Genomic DNA, 20,206 nt, shown 5'->3' with positions numbered 1-20,206 from the left:
ATAATAATTGAACAATCTTTACATTACAACAGAATTCTTCATTGTTTTCCCCCTACAAAACAACTATAATATCCCAGTCGAAGATCCAAGTCTGTCTGCTAGAATTCATAATCGAGTAAGTATAAGGGAAACTGTATTGAGAATGGACCATGCTAGAGCTTTGAAAATAATATCGAGCGGGTATGTTTGCTATGTACTTGTGCCACCATTTGCTAAGTGAACTTGTCACTTTGTATGGCAAAACAAACTTTTGATTCCTAAAGAAGAATGAGTGGTTTTGAAGAATATGGAAGGCACAGAACAACTATTTTCTGTTCTTTTGCCACCAGCCTGGCAGCTCACACTATTTGAAAAGTGAATACATGACCTGAAAGTGACAAGAGGAATAAGAAGGGAAAAAACAAACACATGTTTTCAGGTACATGGTACTTTTTTGTTATCTATGCCAAGAAGGCAGCTTTGTCATACAATCAGTCAACTGTCTAGTTCAGGTTTTGGAAGGATACCCTTGGGACAGTGTGACTCTACAGAAGATGAAAATGTTTGTTTTGAACCAAGAATTTCAGTATAATCCCTTGATGTTCAGTTTTATTCTCTTTGTTTATTTCATATGACTAGTTCCAAAATAAAAGCATACTTCAAGAAAAATACAGTGTTTTCCATCAATCAGGCAATCCCTGTTACAAAATGATGTGTTTTGAACACTAGCAATGGCTGTTTGATAGCTTTTGTTGACTTCTGTGAGTTCTTTCTTTGCTCAGCTATAATCTCCCCCTTTTCTATTGAAGCATTGCCTTAACAAGATTTTTCTGTGAACTTAATAACAGGAAAAAGAAAATGTTTTAATAATAAAATAGCAATAAAATCTACTATGCAAAATAAAAAGCCAGTGATGGTATTGGGCCAGCCAGGGTACTGCATAGAGGATCACATGTGTTAACCACCTGCCTATTGCTTCTTGGGAGGAGGAGGGTTTGGGGGAAAGAGGGCAACACTCTAAGAAAGAGAGAAATAAATCCTCTAAGAAACCAATTCCTTGGTAAATGGAGAGATGTTCTTTTGTATTGAGTACATACCTCTAAGGAACCCAGAGTAGTGGATGGTATTATCAACTGAAACAGATCTTTGATCTGTGGTGGGCACCTTGACTACATGGCAACTTACCTGCCTTATATATCATCCTGATGGTCTGGTAGGCTAGGTACCAGTTATGATGTACTTGGTACCAATGGCAAGAGGAAGCATATTTGTGAGGTGCTGCGTGTTAATAAATGCCATGTATTAAATGGTGGAGAGAAAGACCTCTACATATCTTTCTCAGCAGGGAAATGAACTATCAGTCAGTGACTGGATACCAAGAAGCACAAAGAAGTCAAGTCAAATTTATGAAGAATAGACATTAACAAAGGCAAAATTGAGGAAGAATGATTGATTAGCACAACAACATCAAAATCATGTAAGTATATTTTGGTACTATCATTTCCAGTATTATATCCTGGAATACTATCTGGAAGAATAGTTGATGTTCAAAATTCTCAGAGGCATGATTTTAGAGATGACACCCAGTGTTTCCCAGACAATAATTTTTAAAAAGAGTCTTAACTGCAACACTAATGACCACAATAATATCACGTTAATAATGTCAACATATAAATAATTATGCTAAAATATAAATTATGACAGGTTTATCTTAGTAAGGCCTCTTCTTTGCATCTATCCCAGCAAGTCTCTTCCTACTTGTGGTTAACTGTTTTACAGTAGTTGGCAGAATCTTAGTCAAGCTGTAATACTATTTTGCCAGTAGTTATCTATATCTTCATTTTCCTTTCCTTTAGATACCTATTAATGAGACATAATGAATGCCTGAACCTGGGCATCTTGAAGATGCTACAGAGAAGGGCACAGTTCCATGGCCTCCACAATCAGAGGCCAGATTTGATTGGCCTGGCATGAAGGGTGGCAGGCTATAGCTTGTGAGGTGGTGGACAGAGGTTTCTTATTGGTTTGCTGCCTTTCCATGAGCCCTCTTTGGAGATTTGCATAGACCCATTCTCCCATCCTCTGTGCAGAGTGAGCTCTGCTGGTCACTTCAGGGCTGGGTAGGAATTTTTCCTCCTTTTACATTTATTTTTATTTTATTTTTTTGCCTACCTTATACTGTCTCAGTGGGACATTGTCATTTGGTTCAGGTGGTGTCTATAAATAGGTTGTCATTGGCAAATTATGGGAGGGACTTCGGTGTACACTTCAGACTTTGTGTACACCTTGGCACCCTTTTGGTGAAGGGATGGGCTATGAATTTTCTCTACAGGTTTTGGGGCTTGGGAAGTGAAGAAATACCCTCCATCTGGGGCTGACTGGTTTGTTTGTTTCCTCTCTCCTGTAAAGTCTACGGACTTGGGAGGAGTGCCCTTAATTTACATTCCAGTAAACAGCCAGCCTGGAAGCAACCAATGATATTGGATGGCCCTCCAGGTCAACTGTTTTCCCCAAGGCTGGAGAGGTGGTCACAGGTTGACACCTGGGCATCATCTGGACCCACATTAGATTGGTCCCCTCACTTTTGTTGCTCATCACCAGGTTCAGTTTGACTAGGTCAAATAAAGTGGCCCTTGTCTAATCCACTGTCTTGTGTCTGGTCTTGTTATTTTGTGGTTGGTCATTAACAGCAAATCTAAACTTAATCCATCTTCTCTTTTACTTCTCCAGTTCTGCCTGTATAGAATCTGGGTATAACTTTCCCCCTTGCTATCAACTGACATATAGAAAATTATGGAGGCTTTGTAAATGTTTATAACCATCATCAAAACAACAGATGTGTTTTTCAAGATACATAGGTTATAAGTCTTCTGACTACAGTCTTACCAACTTAATATTAATTGATCAAACTTTATAGCTAATCAAGTCCCCAAAGCAAAAGAAAGGAAAGCAAAAACTATTTACCTCTAAAGTGGTAATAGAGGCCCCGGAAGCCAAATTTTGATTGTTAGTTTGGAGGGAAGGATATGAAAGGATTTCACTCTAAAGCACCCTGGAGCTGAAATGTCTATTATCCACTGAAATGATGGCTTGTTGTTTGTATGCTGATTGATGTTAAGAATTTTTAATGAATGTGTTTGGCTGGTCATCCCCCCATGGCTGTTTACAAAATAACAGATTTCTGTCATCTGAAATGTTGTGAATACTTCTAATCTGGAAATACATGTATTGTGTCCTGTCAATACATATCCTCAAGCATCTTGGGTTTGGCTGGGAGGGAAGGTGAAGTGGAGGAAGAGGAAAGGGGCACATACATTAAAGGAAGAGCTACAGAGGTTAAAAAAAAATCAAGAAGGAAAGATTGTAGGGGGTCTTCATTTTGGTCTTTTTGTAAATATGCATGCAGACATCCAGCAGACATGAAGTGGTAGGAGAGTAGGATTCCAGACTGGATATGGGACAGCACTTCAGTAACACAGATCATGGAGCAGGATGAGGTACAGTAAAGCTCCATCAAGCAGGATGAATGTACCTTTCCTCCCCCACCTTCCAAGCTCCAATTTTCAGTCTTACTAGTAGAGGTAGGGGTGTGTGTAGGAGCATCTATGGGTCAAGAAGACAATAGCCATGTTGAAAGGGAACAGCTATGAGTGACTCCTTTGTTTAGATTCAGACATCACTAGGTGCAGGATGAAAGCCAGTGACATCACTAAGGATGGCTTCACCTGGTGTGGTAACTCATGATATCACCACCCCATGATCTCCTCCCATACCACACCAAACAGTAATGTTTTTTTGTACTAATGTTACCCACAGATCATAATTCCAGTATATCACTAAATGTAATGGTAATAGTTGTGACATAAACATCTAGAAAAATTAAAATATAGCTTTAAATTACAATATCATATGCACATGTATTTACATGTACATAGTTTCATTGGTTAAAATTAAAATTTGGTAAGATGTGATGTTTTTAAAAAATGTAAAAATATTTTTAAAATCATTTAAAAAATTAAAAGTTTATTTTTTGAAAAAACCCAAAGCCCTGGCTTCTTTCTCCTCCCATGCCCCTGAAGTGGCTGGAAGCTGCCTTATTTGGCCTGTGAGTTTTGTGCCTGAGCCTGCATCTACACTGCAGAATTAATGCGGTTCGACACCACTTTAATTGCCGTGACAAAAGCTATGTTCTGGATTTGTAGTTTCATATGTATTTGGCTTTCTCTGTCAGAGAGCTCTGGTGCCCCAACAAACTACAAATTCCAAGATTCTATAGCATTGAGCCATAGCAGTTAAAGCCGTGTCGAACTCCATTCATTCTGCAGTTTGTCAGCAACCTGAATAAAGTAAAATTAAGATATAGCACTGAAAATTCTTGTGCAAATGGAGACAACGTTGAAGCAAAGGGGTCATAAGCAAACAGTAAAACATGGTAGCCAGTCACAGAGGCATGAGAACCTAAGCAGAAATGCACGCAACAGAGACATCTGGAGAGAAACATCTTATAGGAAGGAACTTTTCTCCTTGACTCACCATATGAGAACTAATGGTGTCATCCAGTGAAGCTGAACAGTTGGGAGGTTCACAACAGAGAAAAGGATGTACTACTTCATATCCTACGCAGAGGTGAAGCAGATGGCCTGAAAGGAGCAGCTGGAGGCTGCTTCAGCTACAGTTGGGCCAGGACCACAGCAACTGCATGGCCTGCTCCCAAAGCAGGTCACCACTGTGGTCCCAAGCCAGACAGCACACCGGATTAAAACAGCTCCTTTTTGCATTGACTTCAGGCTCTCTTTGGTTGTCTTGGAGGAGCTTTCGGCTGCTTTGGGGGCACATATCATGTAAATGCCACACACCCCAAAGTGGCTGGAAGCTGCTTCTTTTGGCCCATATTGTTTTGGGCCATAGCAATTAGATAAACTATAAAAGGGATGAGATAAAGTCATGGAAAGCAGAGCTGTCAATGGCCACTAGTCAAGATGGATGGATATTACATCAGAGAAGTATGCCATTTCATGGGTAATATAAAATGTAAGTGCTATTTTTTTTTGTCTGTGGGTTTCCCATGGGCAACACATTGTCCATTGCCTGAACAGAATGCTGGATTAGAGATTCCTTTGGTCTGACCTAGCACAGCTCTTTTGTTATTTACTTCAAAAGGCATAAATAAGATTTAATTGGGAATGAATCATCTTAAATCTGAATACTCAGACCTAACTGGTCTATGGATTTGGGCTAAAAACAATGATCATCCATTTAACTGTTGTGATTTTATGGTGAATCCAATTTTTTAAAAAGCACTCGTATGAAATAAGATGTGGCCATATTGTGCTCAGTCCCTGGAGCTGAATGGGGAAAAAACCCTGCCAAAAACAGCAATGTTTTCTAATGCTCAGAATGTTTCCACTTTGGGGGGGGGGGCAGGATGGATTTTGACTCATTTACATACAAAAATAATGCTAGCATTTTCTATATTTGGTAAAGTACAGAAATGTTATATTTTGATAATTCATGTAAGGTATGTGGTAACTCACAGGGCATTCCAGTACAGAGAAGTAACAAAAACTGTATTTTGTTTTTATTGTTCACCACTGACATATCTGGACTGTAAATTTGTATTAAGTTTATATTAATGCCACATTTGTAATCTCATAATTAAAGGATTGGGATTACTGACAAGACAATGAACAAGGATCCCCTACTTGGTTTTCTGTGCCATTACACTGATGGGGCAGGATGAAGACTAACAAAGATAGCAGAGGATTTCTATGCCTTGTCAATTTGTAGGCCTTATGTTCCAGGTAGTGTAGATCTTGACACCAGTCTTGCTGGATAATTGGAAATAATTTTCCTAATTTAAGGGAGGAAATGGGCACCTGGTACTTTTAAAATGTATCTTAAAGTTAAAATTTGTTTAATAAAATTAAATTATTGAATTAAGTTTAATCAATTAGATTAATCATGCACACACACACACACACACCATTTCATATACAATGTAGCTATCAGGGTACACAGTATATCAGTTGAATATTTGCTTAGGTCATTTCACACCAATGCAGGGATGTGAATATATTTCCTTAGAAGATGTGGCTTTCCAATGGTTGTTATTCCAGATGGCTGAGCACTCCACTATTCCATTTACATTGACAATATGGTTTTTAACAGTAAAGAGTGTTACATCCCAAGTCACCCAGCATTTGCAGAGGAGAAAATTATTCTATCTGTTCAATAGTAGGAAATGAGACAAGACGGATGGGTAACAGAATGGGGGTAACCCATCTGCTTTGGCTTTTGATAGATCTTGCAGGGGAAAGAGTTGAAAGAAAGAAGCAAGCTTACATAGCAAGAGATGCAGCGAGTCTTGAGGCACATAGAATGGGAGCTAATGATGGTGGTAGACATGATGCTAAAGAAGGGGTTTCAGCAGGCAAAGTACAGGAGGATGGATTTAGAAGAGATGACATAATTTTAGCAGCCAGTCACTGGTCCTGCTATTAGTTTTAATCATTTATAGAGAGAGGAATGTGGCTCGGAAATGCATTCAGATTTGATGCTCATAGATTAAATTCAAATTTACATAAATCTTAAATAAGCACACTAGTCAGCTCAGTCGTTCAACATTGTGTGATGCTACACACAACAATTTTAATTTAATGAAAGGCTCATTTATGGCTGGCGTAAACATTCATTCAACCTGGCCAATGAACTTCATAAACTTGTGGTTGTCTCGGTATTTGGAGATATTGTCTGGGTTCCAGGTAACATCCAGCCAGGCCAGGATAATCCTGGGATCTATAATGGCCATAAAAAAGTCTAAGTACCTTCGACAGACTTGATTAATCCACTGCCAAAAATTCTCCTCCCTCTGTGCCTTCTCTTGTTCTTCCAAGATGCTTTTGATCCAATCTAGAGTATCTTGAATCTTCTGGATTTTTTTCAGTGTGCGCTTTCTTTTATACTTGGTGTGATGTTCAATCATCTTCAGGGCTCTTGGCTGTACTTCTTTTAGAAGGGCATTGGTGTCTTCATCAAAATCCCATATACAGGCTAAGGCAAGGTCTTCAGCAGCTTCCTCCCAGTGGCCCAGCAGCATGTGTGCTTTCCCTCTCCATTTGTAGGCCTGTGCATCATCAGGGTTCAGCTCGGAGGCTTTGTTGCAATCTCTAATGGCAGCATTAGGCTTTTGCATTTTGACAAAGATGCTAGCTCGGTTGGCATACAAGAGGGAGGACTGTGGATTCAACTTGATAGCCTCTGTAAACAAATCAATAGCATTCTGTAAATCTCCTGCCTCTAGGGAAGCATAGGCCTCTTCTTTCTTCTGGTCAGCCTTGGCTTTCATATCATTTGTCACTTCTAGATTTTCATCTCCCATTTCTTGGGGATCATCTTCATCTGGTTCAATTACCCCATCTTCATCCATATCTAAATCACTCTCATCGCTTGTAGGTTGCTCAGGTGGCTTTTCTTCCTCTTTACCAAGTCTGAAAGGAAAGGCTTCAATTCTCTGAAAGCCTGAGATAGTGTCCCCCATGCTTTCCAATGAATCTCTCAGGAAGCTAAGTTGTTTTGCTCTCAGGAGTGTTGGGTCCTGTTTGTAAAGGTTGAGCAAGGCTTGAAGATCACCAACACTTTTCGGATCCATGATGCCCTATCAAGCTAGAATGAGGTGACCATCAGAATACGGTGAGATTTTTTTCTGCAAGGACAGACAATTGGGGAAAAGAGAAGACTCAGGTCGAAACAGCAGATGAATTAGAAATCCCCTTCTATCACAGCAGGGGAAAAGGCTTTGTCTCTCACCAGCTGCCCCATGTGGTCCTGCTGCTGTACCTAGCTAAAGTTGCAGAGCATTAAAAACATTAGTGACTATGACAGTCTGGCTTATGTCAAGAGTTCTGTTGATGTCATGCATTATGACATCACTCCAGTGATGAAGATGAAAGTCAGATAGTGATAATTTCAAGACTTTCAGCAAATGCTGTATTAGAATGTAACTCTGAGCACATAATTAATTGGTAATGAAATAATTGTTATAGAAGTCCTTGTGGAACTTTATCATCTGTTTGAAGCAGGGATGTAGCATACTTTAATTGGATCAGTCAATAGACCATGTAACTAAGGCTTCACCTCATTGCTTTTTTGTACATTCCCTGGAAGTTTATTCAAAAAAATTCCTCAGTGAGAAAACTAGCAATTCTGGGAAAGCTCACACAAAGGTAACTTGTCTGTCACTATCAATATTTCCTTAAAGCACACAATGGGAGAGCAGTATTCCATGTTCTCCAAAATGGATTCAGTCTTTCAATTTGTGTGGGAGTATCATGAAGCCCAAAAAGAATAATCACTATGCATTAAAACTGCAAAACAAGTGGGGGATACTCATTATCATAGGGTGATTTTACATTTTCAGGAGCATCAGATAGTTTAAATTTTTGTTAACAATGCAGAGTGTGAATGTGACAAAAGTTTGTTTGCAAATATATGTATCACAAAGGTACAGCTGCCAGGGTGTTGTGATGGCTGAAATTCCCTCCAGAAAATACAGTCTATAGAAATTCAGATTCACAATATGCAAAATGATCATAGTTATTATACTTGAAATATATCTGTATACAATTGGATTTTCTCCCAAGGCTGAGCTGCTTGGATTGGCAGTCTCAATATAAAATAACATGTGATTTTGAAATAACCACATGCAGGCATGTCTTGTCTCAGAAAAAAAAATCCTTAAGGAGCAAATTTATAAACAATAAACTCTTATTTTGAATATCTTAGAGCACAGCAGAATTTGGTTTGAATTGTGCAGGACCTTTGTCATCCAATGAACCCGATAGCCATTATTTCCCCTGTACAATGGCAAAGAAACTATATCATCACACAGTGACATTCCCAGTGTGGTTCTGGAAAGGTTTTCTTAATGTGATCAACAATTACATTGTGCAATGAATTATCCTTGGGTATTTAAAAAAAGATGAAGGGAAGGAGAGAATTTTTTAAAATCTATATGAGTAAAATATGAGTAGTACTTGGATGGGAGACTGTCAATGAATACCAGGTGCTGTACGGTATATTTTAGAGAAAGGAACTGGCAAAACAACCTCTAAGTATTCCTTGCCTAAGAAACCCTATGAAATTAATGGTGTTACCATAAATCATCAGGTGACTTAAAGGTGCATGCACACATATTCAGTCCACATGAAAATTCTCTGCAACCCATTCAAATATTGCCAATTCTTTTCTAACATCATGAAGGCTTCCCTTGAAATAACTGAGTTTTCTGCTGAAGGAATGTTTACTTTTTATGATATTCTTTCTTTTAGATAATAATCCTCATTGGCCAATGGAGACAGCATATTTCCCCCCAACAAAGCCTACTTCATTAAGTAGTGTTATCCCCATTGGGCCATTCCAATGATGGAAAGCCATCAGACTGCAGATTGCAACTCTGCTAGCTCCGGAATATGTTATTAGGGATGCTTGAGGAATTGAATCTTTTTGAATTCAGATACAAAGTGATTTGATCTGAAACTCATGCACAAATGTTTGGATCAGAATATAGTTATCCTTTGGTTTTAGTACTTCAAATTTTGTGATGTAGATCTCTCATAAGCATAACATCATGCATAATGCATTACTCTCACATTTTCAGAGGAAATGTATTTAGAAACTGAAACTCACAGCAGCAGCAAACCAGTTGTTGTTAATGAAAACAAAACATTTGTTTTCATCTACCATTTTCTAACCAGTGCCATCTTGTAAATAAAGGCAAGCCCCAGTGACAGAACAAAAGGGGGGCAGGGGCACTCCACACCCCGGTGCACAAGATAAGGGGGTGCAATGGTGTCACCTCACTCCTTAACTGAGGTGCCAGAAAAGAGAAGAAGGGGTGGGCTATAAGGAACATGAACTGAGCAGTACACACTTGCAGCCTGTTTCAACTGAAGTGAATTTCTTGTCCTCTCTCCCTCCAAATTTCCTTGGGTAAGGCAGTGTGGTGTAATGCTTTGAGTATAGGACTATGACGCTGGAGACCAGAGGTCAATTCATGAAACTCATTGAGCAAGTCCTTGGGACAAGTCACAAGCTCTCCACCTCAGGGGAAGATAATGACAAACCTGCTCTGAAGGAATCTTGCCAAGAAAACCCCACAATAGGTTCACCTTAGGATCACCATACATCAGAAACAACTTGAAGGCACACAACAACAACAAAGGCACAAAAGGAAATGGAAGCAGCAATGGGAGTTACAGCTTCCTTTTGAAGAAGCTCTGCTGGTCTGTACAATGCAAAGCAAAAGGTGGAGGGGGGGAGGAGGAATCTATCAATCCATTTAAGATTAACTGATTTAAGATGTACCACAAGCATTTGTGGGTATCAACCCACTTTCTCATATGCAGTGACTGAGGAAGTGGATAAATATTTTAAAAAACCTCATGCTAAGACAGAAATTAGCCTGTAGATTTCTCCCTCCCCCCCCCCCTCTTTTTCCTTTTAATTTATCCTCAAATGTGAGTTATTGCTTCAAGATTTTGAAGAGTTGAGAGGATGTTATCCAAGGCCCATGTTGTAGGGTTCCTATGTGACTGGGTTAGCCAGATTAAATGCAGATTCTAGACATTTTACTTGACACCTATTGGGACTGTTAGATGGCCCAGATGCTAAGAATTCATTTTTAAAAGTACGAGGCTGTACAGGCAGACCAAAAATAAAGCTGCTTTAGGTAACTTTGGAAGTATGCTGTTTAAATGATGCATGTGTCCTAAGAGACCAGAAGGACTGGAGCATGACTTTGGCACAGCTTCTGGCATTTTAAAATGCATGTGTCATTTAAATAGCATGCCTCCAAAGTGACCTGAAGTAGCTTTATTCTGACCTGTCTGTACGGGCCCCAAGTCTCTAGCCATCTGGAAGCAGAGACAGAGTGGAGAAAACAACCCTACATTCTTGTGAGATGGGGGAGAGCTTGCTTTTGCTATCCCAGTATCCCCAGTAAATGTTGCTGAAAGTTGTCATTCGACCATTGCTAGGGTAGAGAAATCTGGTCACTGGAAGAAGCAGCGGTGTTTGTTCATTTGTTTACAGAGCTATAAGCATACCAGCACATAATGTAAAGACATGACAATAATTACAGGGTTTCCAATAGAATCTCAGGTCTACTTTATTTCCCCCGGGTTTCTTGAAAGCTGAACTGGATACTCCTTGATGGAAATGAGATAAATGATAGAATGACAGGATGGAAAAATAGATACATCCTCATTGATGTACTGAGGATCTTAAAAAGTCTGTTGGACTCACAGTCTTTACTGTGTATTCAATAAAACAGAATTTTCACTGTCTGTGTTTTCTTTCTCATTATTGTTATTATTCATTTCATTTCATGATCATCAGTGAAAATCATTTGTGTTGTAGAGAGGAAGGGGTGTTAAAAATGATCAGCACTGGGGGCCAAAAATAGTAGGGATGCCACTGGCTAACCCCCTACCAATGAACAGAATTCGCATATGTTTTCTTCACCATTGCTGAAAATGCTCACTGTCATTGTGAGAAAGATTGAGAATAGACACATAAAGGGCCAACAAAGGTGTGTGTGTTGTGGGGGACATATTCATTCCCACATAATATCAATCTATTTAGGTATGGAAAGAATATTAAAATTATATTTTAAAAAAAGGTTCTTCAGTGACAGGAAAACTTGAAGATAAATCCAGGGATGTAATAATCTCCACAGTTCAGGACTTATTCTTCATGGGGAAAAACAGGTAGGTTTGCATTTCTTATGTCACCCTAAAATGCATTTAGACAACCTATATCCCACATACTGCTTGCAATCTTTAGTCCAGGTTGGGCAAAGAGGGCCCTTTGTGTCCTCACCTCAAACCCCTTGGCTGTAAAATCATCCAACAGTGTCCATAGATATCTGGAGGTGGGAACAGTCTGTGGCTGCTTTTGTCTCCTAGAGTCAGTTTCAGGCCTGGAGGAACTGGAAAGGTGGTTTCCAAAAGTGGAAATGACTGGAAAGAGGGAAAGGATGTTGGGTGTAGCACCTCTAAGGTCATAGGGAGTTAGTGCATCCCCTGAACCATTGAAATTGCCTGTCTCTACTTTAGCCACTGTCCTGGTAAACCTCTCATTTAATCAGTGGTGCAGTGCATAAATATTGATCAGGATCACCAAGGGTGACATTTTAATGCCATCCCTTTTCTACAGGGCACTGGTTCATTTATGATTATTATAAATGAGGAAACAGCAATTTGAATCATGATCACTGGAGAGAGATTAAGTAAAAGCCTCCTTCCTGAGATCCAAATGCAGACTGAGAGAAAGCAAGATTAAATCTGTTCACACCCAAGTCCTCATAGACTAGTTGTCTGGTTCAGAATCATTGGAATGAGGAAAGGGTTTGACCTCACCTAAGCCAATAGTCCTGAGGTAGACTTTCCTTGCTGTAATATTGATGGCACCTTAGTCCACACTCACAGATAACCTCTACCAGAAGTTTCATAGAGAGATTCAGGCCCAAAACAGATGAGCTAAAAGGACTGCGGCAGGATTGCTGCAGTGCCATTTGTGCCAGGGCCACAGTGACTGCATGCATTTAGTCCTGATCTGGGCCACCACTGAAGTCCTCAACAGGGTTCCTGAAAAGGAGTGGATTTTTCTGCTCTTTTTTGGCCTGGTTCTTTTGGGAAGAAATGACATCAGCATGGTTTCTGCCCACACTCAGGGTGCGTGTCATTTAAATGCTATGCCCCAAATGTGGCTGGAAACTGTGTCATTTGGCCCTTCAGTTTCAAGCCTCAGTTTCTTATAGCGGTTACAGAGCATGGGGATAGACTCAAACCCAGAAAAAGCCTATGGTATAATTGCCATGAAAGACAACAATAATTCCCCAGCAACCTCTATCTGGAAACAACCATCAGTGTTGCAACAGAACTACTCTAGTGTCTGAGCTTTAGAATGAGTGAGCTGATCTTGAATGATAGCTCAATGTTACAGAAAGTCAGTAAGAAGTCCAAGGGTATCAACATCATGATCTTCCCCTGTCTCCTTCCTCACCCAAGGCATCCTGCAGGGCTAAAACAGTCTCATATACATTGGCTACATTATTTTCTGTTACTGTTTTCTTTTGCTAGTGCTAGCATGCATGTAATATGTATTTAGATATTGTGTGATATATATTGAGGTGGTGCCTACCAGTTAAATGTATCATTTTTAAAAATGTTTCTTTTTGCTAAATATTATGAGAAGGCTACATTCCTATTTGAGTTATTCTTAGTAATTTCATAACCAGTTTGGTGAAAGGAAAAAATGAGAAAAAAATGCCTTCCATTCTGAGTACAAGTTTATTACATGACAAAGGCACTTGTATAGTTGACCTACAAATTAATGCTGTTTGCGAGTTAACTTAACTAGCATGTTTTTCTTTCTGTATTTGTAGATGTTTTCTGGATTCCAAACTACATCCAAGAATGCCATCATTACCCTGGGATCTAAAAGCGCAAGGAAAGGCTTAAGATGCTTCCGACCTGCTCTGGCCATTTCATCCCAGGAATTCTCCTCTCTTTGGATATTCTCTCGCTCCTCCAGAGCCACTCTGACCTTTTCTAGCTGTACTTGGATCTTCTTGAACTCTAGCGTTTGCTCACGTTTGTGACAATTCTCCACAATCCTCTGAATTTTAAGTTGCACCATTTGAAGCAAAGCATCAGTTTCTTCATCACAATCAAGTTTGCAAGCCATTGTGAAGTCTTCAGCAGCTTTCTCCCAGTGTCCCAGGAGCATGTAGGCCTTCCCTCGCCACTTGTATGGCTGTGCAGAATTGTGGTTGAGCTCAGAGGCTTTGTTACAGTCTCTGATGGCAGCAGTTGGTTTCTTCAGTTTCACAAAGACACTTGCTCTGTTCACATATGTAACACTGGACTGAGGGTTCAACTTGATGGCATCAGTGAACAATTCAACAGCTTTGTGGAGCTTACCTTTATCAATGGCTTCAAATGCTTCCTCCCTTTTTTCATCTGCTTGATCCATCATCTCACTAGTTAGTCTCACATTTTCATCTCCCATTTCCTGGAGAATATCTTGGTCTGGTTCAATAACCTCTTCATCTTCAATGATTTCAAAATCACTTTCATCATCATTTTTGCAGATTCCCTGATTTTCTTCCTCCTCAAGTGCTTTTTTCCCAGCAGGTTCTAGGTAAGTGTGCAATATATTTTCCACATGAGCCCTCAGCAATGCAATCTCTTTTGCCCCCACTAGCCCAGGATCTTGGCTGTAGGCATTGACCAAAGCTTGAAGATTTTTCACTCTTCTGAGGTCCATGGAAAGACACAGGACACTGTGAAGGGCAGGGATGGAAGGTGAAACTAGTAACACATAGTAAAATCTTGCAAATCAATCCAGTCCTAACAAAAAGAGAGGAGAAAAAACCAATGTCACTGCTTCTTGTCACAATTCATATTCATTCTGATGATGTCATCAGGGTTGACATAGTAAGTCTTAAAACATCATTAAAAACTTCACTGTGTTTGTTGCATGTCTATGACATTAAAAGGGGGACATTTGTAACAATTAAATTTATTTTAAATTGACATTTAAAGACATTTAAAGCCTTAACAAAATAACAGTGAAAAAGCCCATGTATTATTTTAACTATCCTGCCCTATCCTTACTTTAAACTTTGGGGAGAGAAAAATAATTGTATGGTTTGTTTTTTAAAAAAACAACCCACATATGTCACTCAACTAAAAACTGTTCTCTCCCCCACTCTTCTCCCTCATTTATAATCTCACCTCCTTACCCTCCCACTTTCTTTGGCTTACTGATTTTCATGCCGGTCCCAGAAAAAGTTCTAAGGTTAAAACCTAGTTCCCTGGGCTTGCTGAAGACTCTCCATGTGTGTGCCCTGCATAGGGCACAGGAGGAGCATCTGAATGGAAAGAAGACCATTCCTCTTCCAAGCTGACCTTAATATTGGTTGGCTAAAAATCTTTCAATCTTGGAATTAATCACATTATACTTTAATTATGAACTGGGATAAACAAAGATTCTTATACATATTTGCACTGATTAAAGCATTTGATAGTGAAACTGATGGCTTGAATTTTTATTGGTGTCAAACATACATGTAAGCTCCATTACATAGGCATGTCCTCTTTTTGGTCATTACACAACAGATATATTCTGTACATAGTTGTGGAAGCAGGCTTCTGTAAGCATAACTATCTCCTATGCAGTTGTGCATTCTTCAGTGGTGCACAACTATTTTTCAGTGCCTTCAGTGTACCACTATATTCACTGAAATGCAGAGACAGTCATCCTACATTCCTAGCTGCTCAGTAAAAGAACCCAGCAATCAGTTGCATGACATTAATATACTGTAGAAGGATTCTGTAGTGCAACCATTGCATAATTATGTGAGTGGAGGTGTTTACTACTCAAAGATAATATTGGATACACATGTATGAGTTACACAAATGTTTAAATCCCAGTTAGAACAGAATGACGTGCATTTGCAATTGTTATTACATTGAAAGCCTCTTTGTGGGAGAAAAATGTTTGCCATGTGTAGAGAAAAGGCAGATTAGGCTAGGCTAGGCTAGCAAAAACCAATCATGAGCCAGCTGTTGTCAACTAGTGGAATGCTGGCTGAGGGGAGATGAAATTTCTGTTAGTGGCAGTTAGAATGTTAGATAGGATCTTGCTGAGTCCAGAGAGGGACCTATTATTGTGGGTTCCAGAGAGGACCTAAGGCTAAAGTCCAGAGTTGAGGTGCTTACAACCAGATAGATATTCCAACTGAGGGAGTTATTTATAGGGTAATAACCTGTGGGTTATCATTAGCCTGAATGGCAGGATTAGTAGTTAGGCTTAGGGACTCAGTGTGAGGGTCCTTGAAAACTGTTAACATTGATACGCTGTGGAGAGTTGATAAGGAAACTGAAATTGTAACAAAGTTAACATAGAATCATAGAATCACAGAACTGGAAGAGACTGCAAGGGCCATCCAGTCCAACCCCTTGCCATGCAGGAAATCTAAATCAACGCACCTCTGACAGATGGCCATCCAGCCTATGTTTAAAGACCTCCAAGGAAGGAGATTCCACTATTACTAACACAAGTGCCTTAAGCAACAACTGCTTTATTTACATTCATTAACATTTTGTGGGAACATCTATACGATAAAGTTCCATTCTTATTTTAATAAAAGATTGTCAGCATTTAGAATTATATCTACGTTACCATTACAAAGCCTTTTGAAATAGAAATTTTTAAAAGGGTCTGCCATAATTTGGGGACAGCAGTGGGGAAGAAGGCCCAGTGTGCTGTCATCCAGAAAAATATAGTAGTTAACAGAGAAGTGTGTGTCACACCATGGATAGGAGCTGGCATGTGAAATGACAACTAAACCACAATTGGAAGGGAAAGGGCCACAACTTTATTGATATAGCTATAGTGTAGGGCTGGCCTCAAAGCATGAGGTCTAGATCTGTCATCCATCAATCCCAGGTTGATTGATGAACTAAATTGCTTGGTCATGGCCAGGCTTCGGGATGACAAATGAGGCTGACCATTTAAATGTCCATCCATGGCTCAAGTAATCAGTTGATCACTTAGCTGCATCTCTGCCCCTTGTTACTAGGGGCTGCTGAATTGGTGTTGCCCTCACAATGGCAACACCACAACACTCTCAGCACCCCTGGGTCTCCAATCAACTCCCGATCCAGTGCTACACAGCCCTGGAATCCACGCCCAACAGATCCAAGACCTATGCTCTCGCCACCGAAGGCCATCCCCCATTGGATATCTTCTGCCAACCCTGCACCACCACCCCACCACCACCCCCATTAGGTTCCTGTACAATAGTCAATCCCTGGGCATATGTAGCCCGCAAAAGGCTTGGATTTCCACTTGCCCAGTCTTTTTATGGAGTCCACTGGTAAGCCACAATCTGTAGCCAAGGTAGCAGCTCCGATGTGGAAGGAGTAACCCCAAATTCCTCCAGTGGCAATCCTGCATCCCACAAGGTTAAGGTTAAGCTTTGCATATTACCTCCCCCTCCAGAAAACTACTGAAAGTTTCAAATGTTGCACAGCTCACAGAACATCCCATAGGCATGGCCTTGTCAAAGTACCACTGAAACTCAACCTTAAAACCCAATAGGCAAAACTTGTCTGGGTGAACAGGAAGCAGGTGGAATGCTGACTGGGTGTCACATTTTGCCATCAGGGCACCTCACCCACAAGAACAGACCAGTCTGACTGTCTGATCAAAGGTGGCATAGCAGACTGAGTAGAGCTCCAGGAGAATGGCGTCATTGACCAACTCACCGGAGGGGTAAGCAGAATTCCCCCAGAGCTTTCTTGGGGATGCTTTGATTGAGATTTCCTGCATGGCAGGGGGCTGGACTGGATGGCCCTTGTTGTCTCTTCCAATTCTACGATTCTATGATTCTATAAGGAGCAGTGACACCCTGAGATTGGGCATAGAAGGAGAAGAGAAAGGGCTGGCCACTCTGCCTGCCTCGCACTCCTTCTGGATCTTGGCTTTTAAGACTCGTGGCATGTCTTGGGCAGATCTGAGGTTCTGGTTCGACCACTGGGATCCTGAAACCCCATGTGAAGCCCTCAGCAAGGAAGTTGTCCACCTTCTTAAGAGGATAGTTATTGAGTAAGGGGATCAAAGCCTGTGGGCATACAAGTGTGTGGGCAAGGCCAAAAAAAGATAGGGCAGCCTCAGTGTGGTTATTGTGGACTCCCTAACCATCTGTTTTCCAAGCCAGAGGTTCTGCCCTTCTTACTGGAGGCTGCCTGGGTGAATCATCCTGATTGAAAGGGCTGCTGAGAGCCCACATTTCAGGATCATGCCAACTTGGCGTGTGGGCACAGGCAAAGTTCACAACAGTGGTTGAACTTGCACTGTGCCCGCACACACTTCCCGGTCTTAAACTCCCAACAGACTAGCCTCCGGGGGTTTCTCATGCCTGACCATTTGGTAGATTTTTTGGGCTTGGCATGTGGGCTGACTTCAAGCCCACATGCCAAGCCCAAAATATCACTCTCTGTCTTGCCCAGTCAGGCTGAGGACTTGGAGGATGAGGTGACTGAGCTAGAATCCCAGTTTGAGCCTGAGCCTGAAGCTGAGCCGAGCCCTAGCTCTGCCCTGCTAGCAGTAACAGAGTCTGTAGTCTGTCAGGAGGCTCAGCAACCAAGCCTCTTGGCAGCAGAGATACCAGACACAGAAAATATGGAGGAGGAGGAGGAGGAGGAGGAGGAGGAGGAGGAGGAGACAACTGGCATACCTACCTTCAGTCAGAGAAGGCCTGAAAGGGCTTGCTTCCACCAATCATGGAGGCTTTAAGAGAAACGCTCTCTAATCGGCAAGCACCTGTGTTCATGAAACGTGGAAATATAAACAGGTGCAGGATGCTAAACTCATTGTCAGAGATTATCTGAGCTTCCCAGTGAAAGCACAATTGTCTCTGACTCCCTTTGTCTTCTTGGATTGAACCCTTGACTCTCTGAATGCTGACTCATCTTCACTACTTGTAACACTTGACTTTCAGACTGCCTTGTTAAACCTGCCTCTTCGGAATCCTAGACCTCAGACTACTTGACCATTCTCTGACTGGACCTTGAACTGGTACTTTGGGAACTTGGTTTTATTTGAGTTTTGCTTTGCTTTAAACCTTCTCCAAACTCTGTGAATAGCTATCAGCATTATTGGCAGCTTTCCTGGACACTCTTGATGAGGTCCCACCTGTCGGTGTTCCTTTGGTATGCCTGATGTTGGAAGGCCATGTCATAGGCAATGGCCACAGCCTCCCCCTGATGGAGCATGCCCTCAAAACAATGAGCATATGGTTAATAATGTGCCAAACCCTCTCAGGATATGACATGGCAACAACCCCCATAAACACGCCAAATCCCTCCAACCAGTTTATGAAGGACTGCTCTGCCATGTGCATCTTGGCCTCTTTCTCCCCCTTTTTATGGATGTGATGGCTCCAGGCTCCTCCCCTTTCAGAAGGGTGAACACATCCACATAACACCCCCTGTGGATCTGCTTCCAGGCATTTTTGGGCAGGTGAAGCCCCGGTGGGTTCTCACCCTGGGAAAACTTTGAGAGGTCAGGGGCTTGTTGGTCTACCCACACCCTCTGTAGCCCCAGGCACCAGGCCCTGAGCCTGATGGCCCAAGAAGACATCCCCAGGATCAACGCCCCCACCTCCAGGCAGTAATTGTCCCTGCTTGAGGAAGTGCCAGAGCACTCTCCCAAGATTTTGGCTTTTTAGCTCCCTTGCAATATGTCTTTTTAACTTTTGTTTCAGGGTGCCTCTCCTTTCGGCCCTTACACCTCCTGTCCTCTGGTGAGGGACTGAAAGAGCTGGTGACCTCAGAACTGGTGGTGGTGGAGGTTGAAGAGAAGCCCATAAGGCTGGTGGATGATTTAGCAGAACTGAAGCTGCTCAAGGAGGAGTCCTGCTGCCCTCTCTTCTTTGTGTGGCTTCGTCCTCTGCCTTTGCCAACTTTATCCAACAACTTCAAAATGGTGTGCGTTACGTCAACCAGCGCTTCATCCCTACTGTTTGAAGGTACTGGTCACTCACCCATTGAAGTCGTGTCCACCGCTCATGGTCTCTTAGGCCTAGGGTGCACTTGACTTGGTGGCTCTGCTGGCCTCTTGCCTTTTTGACTTGGGTGCCAGGCTTGCCCAGGACTTCCTGGGCTGACCCGCCTGCCCTCTCGTAGTGGGGCAGGTTTCCTCCATGGCACTTCTGGCACTTAGAAGGCTTCCTGGTGTGTGTGTGTGGGGGGGGGGGGGAGGTTAGCCACGCTAGGCCACAGAAGCCTGGTGCACTTAATGGTCCTCTGAAGGTAACAGGGAGTGGGTGCTGCCGGCACCAGCACTCCCAACCGCCTCAATCCCACCAGACATGCGAGGGGGGGTTGCGGCTGTAGCTGCAGGCTCACCGCTGCCTCTGGTGCTTGGCTGGGGGGGGCATTCGCCACCACCACCCTGGCTGCCAGCTCTGTAGCTTGGCTCTGGGAGAGGGTGAGTTACCACAGCCACCGCTGCTGCTGCTGCCACCTTTGCTAGCTCCCTCCCCCTTCTTTCTCACTCAGCTCCCTCTCTCTTTCCAGTACCAGGGCCAAGAGCTGAGTGGAAATGGCACTGCCCACATGTGCCACCTGGCCTTATAAAGGCCCCACAACCAATG

The 20,206-nt window shown here is 41.9% G+C and overlaps 2 protein-coding genes across 2 annotated transcripts; both read right to left on the bottom strand.

Annotated features, from left to right (window-relative positions):
* Positions 1-6,667: 6,667 nt before the first annotated feature.
* On the bottom strand, positions 6,668-7,627 carry LOC149309392 (putative protein FAM10A4). The gene has a single exon (XM_089531256.1). The coding sequence runs from the start codon at positions 7,625-7,627 to the stop codon at positions 6,668-6,670; it is 960 nt and encodes a 319-aa protein (XP_089387382.1).
* Positions 7,628-13,328: 5,701 nt separating this feature from the next.
* On the bottom strand, positions 13,329-15,582 carry LOC149309391 (putative protein FAM10A4). The gene is made up of 2 exons (XM_089531255.1): positions 15,514-15,582; positions 13,329-14,390 (listed from the first exon to the last, which is right to left on the bottom strand). The coding sequence occupies exon 2, from the start codon at positions 14,305-14,307 to the stop codon at positions 13,369-13,371; it is 939 nt and encodes a 312-aa protein (XP_089387381.1). The 5' UTR covers positions 14,308-14,390; positions 15,514-15,582; the 3' UTR covers positions 13,329-13,368.
* Between the last annotated feature and the right edge of the window lie 4,624 nt (positions 15,583-20,206).

This window comes from Sceloporus occidentalis, unplaced genomic scaffold (genome assembly GCF_023333645.1).
Source record: "Sceloporus occidentalis isolate IW3139 unplaced genomic scaffold, rSceOcc1.0.p SCAF_7, whole genome shotgun sequence".
NCBI classification, from domain to species: domain Eukaryota; kingdom Metazoa; phylum Chordata; class Lepidosauria; order Squamata; family Phrynosomatidae; genus Sceloporus; species Sceloporus occidentalis.
This window is presented reverse-complemented; position numbering and strand designations above follow the sequence as displayed.